Genomic DNA, 11280 nt, shown 5'->3' with positions numbered 1-11280 from the left:
TATCTAGCAGGATGGTTAAGTAACATTGAATAGTTAACTTTTTAACTGTTACAGTTAGGCTCCTTCATTACTGAGAGGCGTGTAGCCCACCATACGCAATATCCATATATGTTTTTAGAATTTCGAAAACGCGGTTACCCTCGGCGCTGTGACCCAACAAAATTTGGCGACATCGAGCCAAAATACATGTGCTTTCCGGAAGATTACAGGCAAAGCAACCTCTCCAGTGCATGTAACTCATCGAAATGGCCAAATTTGTTGGGCTATACCGCCGAGGGTAACCGCGCTTTCGAAATTCTAAAAACTTATATGAATATTAATTACGATGGGCGATCTCCTCCCAGTAATTAAGAAGCCTAACAGTAATAAATAAAAAGTTAACTATTCAATATTAGTTCACCACCTTGCTTGCTGGCACGTAATTATGATGTACTACACCGCTGACAATGATATGCCGAAAAGAAAAGCGCTCTTCTAACTCAAAAAGCCTATTTTTGTTGTTGTTATAGTTGTTGTTGTTGTTATTGTTGTTGTTGTGCGCTGGCGGCCGTGTATCCTCGCACTTTGCCCATGATCTTGAACTTCCCCTTTACTTCCTGCAGCAGGCATGACTGCAGCACGCCGGAGTTGGTGCCCAGGAAGGCGGCGCCGTGTCCGCGGCCATGGTTGTATAAAGGCGCGCTCACACTAGCGGGAAGCTTCCCGCGCCGGCACAGCGTCAACGTCGACGCTGCCTCGCAGCTCCTCGGAATGACGCTCACACTACGCGCGTTTTCTCGCTGCGGTTGTCTTGGAATGTGGAGAGAGGAGGCGCTGAGGGAGGACCCGAACGAGCAGAAAGAGAAGGGGATAGTCACGTGACACTAGAGAAGACTGGAAAGCGCACCCTGCTAGCTCCCCTCCCGTCGCCCTGGCAAAGCAGCCGCCGAGTGCCCCGGCCGGCCGGACCAAAGCCACCTAGACTAGGGAGAAGGCCTCCCCACTCGCCCCGTGACGTCACCACACCAGGCCCTGCTCTGGCTGTACACGCCCAACTCCGCCGGGTCGCTTGCACTTGAAGCAAGTTGTGTGACAATTAGAGGTGCTGATTACAGCTTTCCAATGATGGGCAATTAATAAACCACTGATACTAAGGGGTGAAAATGCATGGAAGTGGAAGTTTTTCTGGCTGCTTACAAATCAGTAGAAATACAGCACAGAAATACACAATTATGACATGAAAAGACAGTTGGTGGTGTTAAATGACACGTTTATTTCCATGGTCACTCGCAATGAGACACATCTAATGAGCAAACAACTTGACATTTTATTACAAACATGCGCAACATATAACGATGTGCAAGCCATATGCTTTACTTTTGTATTCTGCCCCATGCAAACATAACCCAACATACAACCAATGTGAAAGCCAGTTGCCTAGCATTACAGGGGTTGTTTTGAAATTCATTTGAGGGTCATCAGTTTTCTCTGTTTAGCATGCACCTGCTTTCTGGTGAGGACATCATTTCTAGCAGCTGCATAGTTTTTTAGCAATGTGTTGATGGCAGGCTTCACTATATTGTGACGAACTAGATCTGGACAGTGACCATTTGCACAAACATCAACATCTTCCCTATCAGCCAGCAGAAACTTCATGATGCTTAGTAGAACCAGCCTCTGGTTACTTTCAGCATGAAATAAATGCTCGCACTCCTTGGCTGTCACTTGCTCCAAAACAATCTTTGTACATCATACCGTATGCACAACAAATGGCTGAGGAAATTTCAGACCCCCTCTGCTCATATCATTGATTAGAACATGGTCACTTGGCTGAAGTTCTCTCTCTCTGATTGTGAGCTGCAGTAAACAGTCATCACAAGGCTGACGCCGTAGCGCAGCATGTGCACAGAAACCTGCTATATATACTATAGCTGGCATGTCCTTTCGCGGTTTCTTTATTTCAGCGTCAGATAAACAAACCTTGTATTTTTTAATTAGAGCTTCAGGGCATGGCTCTGGCTCGTTCTCTTCCTTAGATGAATCAGTGAAATCTTTCAACAGTAGTGTGTTTTGGATGCGTATCTTTGTTTCCGCTTCAAACACTTCAGTTATTGAGACATTGTAATGCGAACCACACAATCGTCTGTACTTTCCAAACCTTGCCTCAAGTGCATTAGTTTGAAACTTCCCCAAAAGAACATATTTAAAACCAAGTTCATCCAGGCAGTATCGTGCTACTTCTATTAATGCGTACGTTGACTGTCTCAGAGCGGAATGGGTCTCATTGGTAAGCGTGCCTGTCTGCATGCCTCTCGATTTCCAGTTGTCAAGCCAAGTAGCAAATTTATCTAAGAATTCGATCTGCTTGCAACTCATTGCACTTATTGGTTCTTGCCAAGGATCGCGCAGTCTCCATCCCTTTTGGGGAGTTTTTACGTTTACTATGTTCCACCACCTTAAAACAAGGTCGATAAATTCAGCCGTTTCTTCAGGGAGAATTAGCTTCAGCTCAGTTCCTCTAAGCCGTAAAGCTGACGAGACGAAGCTGCTAAAGATTTTCATAGCGAGCTTCACGTTCTGTCGCTCAAGGTTCGTGGGGTTCAGTGATTTATAAGTGAGGCCATACGCAACCTTAACAACACTGTCTTGTTCAGCTTCGTAGAGCTTCTTTAGCGAAGTGAATGAAGCCCCTTGCATTTTTACACCCTGTTCTTGTTCACTTTCAAAAGGTGGAAAATACAGGCACTTGTCACAGGTCTTTTGGTTTAACCAGTTATTGCGAATGCACTTGAGCAAATGAACTGTGTCAATTATATGAAATAAAGGCAGCTGCTGTTGTGCTGGATGGGGGTATACAATTAGTGGCTTATGATTTCGACCAAACAATGACATTACCTTCCTGTTAATAGAGTTGTTGTCGGTAATGACGGCAACTACATGAAGACCAGCATCTTCCAAGTTCATAATTACTCCTCGCAGAACACGATGAAGTTCCTCTGCAGTTATCCTAGACACAGGAAGTATGTGTGCAACATCTTTGTATGATGACAGTAATGACTGTACCATAAAGACGTGAGCTGTTTTTGCTGGCTCGGCACAGTTAGCAGCAGCTCCTGTAAAACGACCCCCTTTATATTCGAAAAACTGCTGGAGGTGTATTTCGTCCATCATCAGTACAATGTTCCTTTCATGAGGATTAAGCAAACCAGCTCGTCTTTTCATGTACCTCAAGAAGCCTTCTTCAGTTTGCTCTTTTGATGGACTCACATCTTGAGCTGCACAAACTCTCTTAATAGTTGTAGCGTGAGGCAACACCACTTTACCACTGCTTCGAAGAAAGTTATACGCATGGGGTGAAATTGTGTGGAACACAGCAGACAAAACTAATAGTTCAGCTGAATACCTGCAACCATTGTTTTTCTTCCCCATGAGTTCAAACTGCTCTTTCAGGAAAAATAATGCGTCTGCCCTTTCATGCTCTGTTATCTCGTCATCAGAAATATCATCAAGGAGAGCAACAATCAGTTTGAGCGCAGCACTCACTCTGTCCTGTTTTTGATGGCTTCGATCAGTGCAGTATCCCTGCACATTGTCTAGAAGTCTCTCCAAGACACGAAAATCGAGAACTTGACCAGGGATTTCAAGCTCTTCATTTGATGCCAGCTGCACATGTTTCCAAAACACGCGAACACACATATCGGCTGACACTGTCACTGATGCCAGGAGCTCTGGCGCTTGTGTTGTTGGCTCAAGGTGAGCAAATATTATGCACTTATCACAACACACATTCGTCCAATAATCTTTTTGATGCAGACGTTGGAGACGTGCAGAAATGTCTTCCAAGCTCTGTATCTTATTCATTGCTTCTTCCATCTCGAAAGCTGCTGCTGATTGTTGAATGGCTTCTTGGAGTTGTGCATTTTCGTTCCGTCTGCGCTTCACCTCAGGTTCTTCTCGTGACTGTCTTGTAGCGGACAGGTAACTTGGGCAGTCAGGAAAGAGAGTCGGAACTGCGTCAGACGTTATCCGAGTTATCTTCATAGGCACTTCTATAGTTCGTCCGTCGACATCCGTGTAAGTTGAAGTTGTGCGCAGGTGCTCAGGCTTGAAATGCCGTTCACAAACCTGTACATATGACAGCAAAAAAAGCGCTGTTAGCAAATAATGCATAATAATATGTATGCATGCCAATATCGGCCTGGCATGACCGCTAGTTTTGTAGATTTTGTCTGTAAAACATGACCCTAGCGCTCATTGAGGTGTCCGTACGTACGCAAACTCTACTCGCTCTTAGTGCCGATTCCAAAGTGTGATCACCCCAAACAAAGCAAAGACGGGCATGAGAAAAGTTACCGCAGCAAACATTTAACTCATCGTGCAGTGTAACGCTTGAGTGGCTTCTCGCATATGTCCACACCACTCTTCTGTAAAGAACAGCTCAGCATGAATGAGAATAGAAGAAAAGTCGCTGCTTGCCTTAGGATCCTTCAGGGTCGACACGTCGACATCATCTCTCCGCACGGCACGCTGCCAAAGCGATTTTCGTGTGGGATCACTCGGAAAAGAAAACAGCCGCACCTTGGGCCCATTATCGTATCCGCCTCTGCAATTCTTGTGAACATTTAGCCGTGGGCCGTGGTGGGGGTCATTCTATTTTTACATCACCCTTCGAAGTTTAACCTTATGAACACAAACGAGCATCTAGCACAGTGGTAATAGACTACATATTCGAACTGCTAGTGCACAGAGTCCTGCAAAAGGGCTAACCAGAGAGTGTGAAAAAGCATACTAACCACTCGATTCTAGGCATAAGCCAGCGGCAACTGTCAGCTTAAATATAGGCCCCACGTTAAGAACGGTCCTCGTTGCGCTGAGATTAAGCAGCATCTCGCGAATACAAATCATGCAAATTTAATTCCTTGTTTTCTAGTGCGTGTCAGTAAAGGCAGCTTAGAAACAAAATTCTTTTGAGCGATTACACGGTAATTATTTAACTCTATAATGTGAAGCTGCGCTCAGTTAGCATAATCAGGCAGTGTATGCAACGAACAGAGTTTATTTTATTGTTCGCGAGAGGGATAGGACAGCCGTTTATATTGATTCTACTTTGAATGTAGAAATAACACTAGGTTATACGCATTAACTGATGCGCCCAGAGCGATTTTCATTAAATACATTTCGAAAAGTTTGCCGAGCTGAATAGAAATGTTGTAAACAGAATTCTATTTACACTAAGTTCAACGTGTGATGTAACAAACCACTTCTGTCATATCAATTTTGCTCGTAAACTTTAAGCGCATGTGCAAAAAACGAAAAATTACACGCTCATAACTACACAGACTTTGAAAGAAAGCAATGATATTTTTTTGTGCTATATGGTCGAATTTCTTAACCAACGCGGCACCACTCTGCAATCAGTAATCTTTCGTGTCAGAAGGCAGCAAAAGAAATTTCGATGAATTAGTACACAGTGAGGTAGTGACATAGTAAAACTGACCTCGAATAATGTTCAAATATTTTCCTGCGACCCCTAGTGTAAATTGTTTCCCAGATTTTTTAAGCATTTATTACGTGTAAGTATAAAACAAGTTATGAAACTGCCAACGCACAGAGATAGATAACAGCTGAAATGCAGGCTTATGTCGGCTATTTGAACTCTAATTGGTGTTAATAAGAGCTAAAAGGTGCTTTATCGCCACTTGAAATGCAAGTGAATCCACTTGCTTCTTTATTTTTTACCGGCACTATAAAGTAATCATGCACAGTCATCCACCTGTCCGATGGCGGTAGCAGCACAAGTATGAAATTAACTCAACATGGGATTCTTAAGGAACTAAACCTCGTTCCATGGCTGCGGCGTCTGTGATACTTTTCCCCAATGTACTGGACAAATTTTCCAATCCCAGGTCTAAGAAGGATGTAAACACAGCAGTGTTCAAAAAAGAAAAACTATGAATTCATTACATTAAGATATAAAAAAAACGTGAAACCGCTGCAGGACAATTTGGCTTGTCAGAATGTTTGGACCCTGCAGAAATTTAAAATACACTCTGAATTTCTAATGTTTTGATATGCTTGGACGAGATGACGGCCAACCGTCGCCGCGCTGAAGCTGTCAATAATTCTTTTCTCGCCAGAGTAAAAAATGGCACCAAGAGATTTATAGAGAATCCGCCAAAATCCATATTGTGTGCATAAAATATTCCTTTCGCTCGAAGAGCTAGAATCGCAAGAAGTAGGTTGTTGACAGTGCGCGTTCCCGAAATTGTGTTCGAATTAGGAGAATACTAATTTGCACAGACAAAAGAAAGAACTTCTTTTTTGGACTAGTAATATAAATACAATTAAAGGGCCTTGGTTTAATTGCATGAAGTGAACACGAGACATAAGAAAATTACCAAACGCATTAACCATATTTCAAGAACTACGCAAGCACCCATCATATGATTTTACTGAGATACGCCCAACCTATCAGGCGCAGTCAAGAAGTCCGTTTTCTATAGCGTTTTAGACATGTACCTACTTTTCAGGTTTACATTGGCTAAAAACACACCGACCACATCCGAGCGTTTTCTTACATTCGGGAAATAAAGAAATATATGATCTTTCTGTCTTGCGGGAATCTAGAATGAGAGAGCAGGTACAATGAAAAGGAACAAGTGAAAAAAAACAATAATTCTCCCTCCATCAACATATTGCCGCAGTGTTAACCATTTACTGGCGCCGCCAGGCGGTGGGACAGCGCCCGCTGGTCGTCTTTGTCTTTCCTCTGCTCGTGCGTTCGTTCGCAGAGTGTGTCTGCCTGGCTAGTCCTGGTGTGCCCTTCTGCCCTTTCTGCCGGCTTTCGGTGACATTTTGGTGCATGTGCTTGGTTATTTCCCAATGCACGAAGAGCTCCCGGGAGCCTCCGACGACGCCCGGCTACACACCGTGGACAGGACACCTGTCCACAAGGCAAGCCGTCGCTTGCGAGGCTTAAATCCTGAGTTCCGACCCCTGACGGCACGACCCCGCGCAATGACGTCCACTGCGACAAGTCAGATCACCCAGAATGCCGCAAGTTCCCCACCGCTGCTTCTTGATGCGCCTCGCACTCCCACGTCGTTTCATGGCGACAAGTTCGAAGACGTGGAAGACTGGTTGGCCAGGTACGACCGGGTCGCTGCGTTTAACCTGTGGGACGAGGACCGCAAGCTACGCAATGTCTATTTTACCCTGGAAGACTCCGCCAAGACGTGGTTTGAAAACCACGAGTCCGCTATCCCCATCTGGCGAGACTTCCGGCGACAGTTGCTCGACACCTTCGGCAGCAACGAACGGAAGGAGGGAGCTGAAGTTACCCTGCAGTCCCGAGCGCAGCGGCCAAATGAGAGCGTCGCCATGTTCGTAGAAGACATGACGCAGCTATTCAACCGCGCAGATCCTACCATGTCTGAAACAAAGAAGGTGCGTCATTTATGCGAGGAGTGAAAGAGCAGCTTTTCGTAGGACTTGTGCGTGACCCTCCTAGCACAGTGGTTGACTTTGCTCGCGAGGCGACGAGCATGGAGCGCGCCTTGCAGCATAGGTTCGCGCATTAAGGCCGTCTGGCGAATATAACCGCTATGGACGCCAACATGCCGCTGCTTGGAACCGAGAGTGAGGCCCTGCGTGAGCTTGTCAGGAGCATTTTGCGTGAGGAGATACAGAAGCTTCGCCCTCTCTAGCAACACCCCGGGTGTCGGAGCCATTTCGAATGTCATTCGCGACGAAGCCCGTCGAGCAGTGCAGCCAATGGCCTGTCCCCAGCCGCTGCCTGAGCCGTATGTCATGACGTACAGTGAAGCGTTGCGGAGCTCGGCGCCAGCACCACCGGCATTTTACTGCCCTGCTCCTTCTGCACCTCATCAATGCCTTTCGACTTCGCCTGCCCTCTCCGACGCACATACCACCCCTCAGCAAAGCACACGCGTGGCGAACATCGAACAACCGGCCCCTGTGCTTCCACTGCAGTGAAGCCGGCCACATACTGCTCCACTGCCCATATCGTCGGATAGGCCTGCGAGGATTTTCACCAGACGGACCGGCCACGCTATGGTGAACGACCCCGTAACATTGAACAGTACCTGTCAGCCAGCGTCCCCCCTGCGCCTCCGCCACAGCGCCCGTCCAGGTCGCCGTCGCCCCGTCGGTTCTCTTCCCAAGGTCGCCAGCCGTTCATCCGGCAGTCCCGTAGTCCACGCCGGGAAAACTGAAGACGGCGACCTCTGGGGGTAGGACCGCCGTTGCTCCGCAATTCGAACAAGATCCTCCGCTCGGCGACTTGACCCTTCAACCTGATCTTCCACCTGCTCCGACCACCTTCCGACGCCGAGAACAGACTCTGCTCAACGCCCCATTTCTACGAACACCTCGACCCTCCACTCCGGAACCTCTCACTGCGCGCGTTCCAGAAAATGAGGTTGCTTCAGCCTAAATACCGGTCCTCGCTGACAACCACCATGTGACTGCCCTTGTCGATACCGGCGCAGATTTCTCAGTTATGGGTCGTGATCTTGCTACCCTCTTGCGAAAAGTGCTGACACCCTGGCACGGAACAAAAATTCGGACCGCTGGCGGTCACGTGGTGATGCCACTCGGCGTCTGCACCACAAGGACTGAGATTCGCGGTATCATCTTCACTGGTTGCTTCGCTGTGCTGGCTGAGTGCTCCAAGAACCTGATTCTCGGTCTCGATTTTCATCGCGAAAATGGGGCTGTCATCGACCTCCACGAACTCATGATGACATTCTCCGCCCCATGCACCGTAGCCGACGACAGTGCGCCAGGGAGACCCGTTTTTCGCGTGTCCAAAGACCACGTTACTCTACCAACGCGTGCCACCTTATTTGTTACGGTGGACTGCGACAACCCCCGCGAGTCCAACGGCATCGCAGAAGCAAACTTGTCTTTACTGCTGAGCCAATAAGTCTGCATCGCACGGGGTGTCGTTGTTTTGCAGAATCAGCGAACTGAGCGTGTGGTTACGAACTTTAGCGCCGAATACCGCCACCTAGCGAAAAATATAGCCATCGCCTATTTAGATGATATTAGCGAGCCCGCCACCCACTGCACGTTGTCAACTTCCAGGGACACTCTTCCAGGAGGACCTAGTCGAACAGTTAAGGCTGACGTGAACCCTGTTTTGAACACTGATCAGCATAGCCGCTTGCAAACCATTCTTGACTCTTTTCATGGCTGCTTTGCGACCACCTCTAAGGTCAGGCACACGTCCATAACGAAACATCGCATCATCGTTGATGGCAGTGAGCGGCCTATTCGTCAACACCCCTATCGAGTGTCGGCGAGAGAACATGAGGCGATACGACTGCAGGTGGGCGAAATGCTCCGGGATGATGTCATACAGCTGTCTACAAGCCCATGGGCTTCGCCCGTTGTGCTGGTCGCCAAGAAAGACGGGACACTGAGATTTTGTGTCGACTATCGAAGACTTAACAAAATTGCTAAAAAGGACGTTTACCGGTTACCTCGAATCGATGACTCTTTCGACCGGCTGCGTCATGCCCGCTACTTTTTTTCTCTTGACCTCCGCAGTGGGTACTGGCAGATTGAGGTAGATGAACGGGACCGCGAGAAGACAGTGTTCGTTACTCCTGACGGGTTGTACGAGTTCAAGGTGCTCCCCTTCGGCTTGTGTTCCGCTCCTGCCACCTTTCAAAGAATGATGGACACTGTCCTCGTTGGTCTCAAATAGCAGTCCTGCCTTGTCTACCTTGATGATGATGTCAGTTTTTCTGCCACCTACGACGAGCACCTCAAGCGCTTGAGTGCAGTACTGGAGGCCATACGATCGGCCGGCCTCTCGCTCAAACCAGAGAAATGCCACTTTGCGTTCCTACGGCTGAAGTTCCTGAGCCATTTCATAAGCGCTGAAGGTGTCAGCCCTGACCTCGACAAGACGGCTGACGTCTCTGCGTTTCCGACCCCCACTGATAAGCGTGCTGTGCGCTGTTTTTTTCGGCGTCTGCGCCTCTTACCGACGTTTTGTGCGAGACTTCTCCCGACTAGCCGAGCCTCTAACTCGCTTGACAAAGGATTACCAACCTTTCATCTTGGCCAAAAAACAGCAGACGGCCTTCGACGACCTCAAGAACCGCCTACAAACTGCGCCCATGCTTTGCCACTTTGACGAGGAGGCGGACACGGAACTACACACCGATGCCAGCAAAGTTGGTCTGGGTGCCGTCCTCATTCAGTGGCAAGGTGGTGTTGAGCGCGTGATTGCTTATGCAAGCCACACTCTGCCGCGATCTGAAGCGAATTTTTCTACCACGGAAAAGGACTTCCTTGCTGTCGTTTGGGTGGTAGCGAAATTTCGCCCATACTTGTATGGTCGCCCATTTCGAGTCGTGAGCGATCACCACTCGCTTTGTTGGCTCGCAAGCCTTAAAGACCCATCGGGGAGGCTGGCGCGTTGGAGTCTCCGCTTGCAAGAATTCGATGTTACTATCGTGTACAAGTCTGGCAACAAACACAGCAACGCAGACTACCTGTCCCGTGATCCTCTCCCGTACACCATTGCTGACACTGAAGACGATCCCGTTTTTATTGCCGCTTTAACCACATCCGTCCTTGCTCTGTAACAGCGAGATGACGCCGAGCTACGACCCCTCATAGAGTACCTCGAAGGTCGCACCTCGTCGCCACCCCTCTTCTTCACACGCGGGCTATCGTCGTTCTGCTTGCGGGGGTGACATCCTCTGCAGGAGAAACTACGGTCCCACGGACACTCCGTGCCTGCTCGTGGTCCCAATGGTGCTTCGAGACGAAGTTCTGCACGCATGCCACGACGACCTTTCTTCCGGCCACCTCGGCTTTTCTCGCACGTTGGCGCGGATACGGATGAAGTATTACTGGCCCCGGCTTGCTACAGTTGCCCAGCACTACGTTAAGTCTTGCCGCGAGAGCCAACGTCGGAAGACACCACCTGTGATGCCGGCCGGCCTATTGAAACCCGTTGATCCGCCTCGAATCCCTGTCCACCAGGTCGGCATGGACTTGCTGGGACCATTTCCGACATCATCATTGGGTAACAGGTATATTATAGTTGACACCGACTACCTCCCCCAGTATTGTGAGAAGAAAGCCCTTCCTTGGGGCACCGCTGCCGAAATTGCGAACTTTTCCATCTTTAACATTGTCCTCCGTCACGGTTCCCTTGCAGTCGTTTTAACTGATCGAGGCACGCCTTTTACATCAGCCCTTAAAAAGGATGTTATGCGTCTCAGTGGCACCAGTCACCGTTGAACCACTGCCTGCCAT

The 11280-nt window shown here is 48.3% G+C and overlaps 1 protein-coding gene across 1 annotated transcript in view; it reads right to left on the bottom strand.

Annotated features, from left to right (window-relative positions):
* Positions 1-1728: 1728 nt before the first annotated feature.
* LOC144116469 (uncharacterized) overlaps positions 1729-11280 on the bottom strand; it is a 51199-nt gene continuing 41647 nt past the window's right edge. Inside the window, exons 4-5 of the mRNA XM_077651196.1 lie at positions 4456-4629; positions 1729-4104 (exon numbers count right to left, since the gene is read on the bottom strand). Coding sequence (XP_077507322.1) covers positions 1729-4104; positions 4456-4629 — 2550 coding nt within the window. The remainder of the gene's footprint in view (positions 4105-4455; positions 4630-11280) is intronic.

Source organism: Amblyomma americanum, chromosome 1 (assembly GCF_052857255.1).
Source record: "Amblyomma americanum isolate KBUSLIRL-KWMA chromosome 1, ASM5285725v1, whole genome shotgun sequence".
Taxonomy (NCBI): Eukaryota; Metazoa; Arthropoda; class Arachnida; order Ixodida; family Ixodidae; genus Amblyomma; species Amblyomma americanum.
This window is presented reverse-complemented; position numbering and strand designations above follow the sequence as displayed.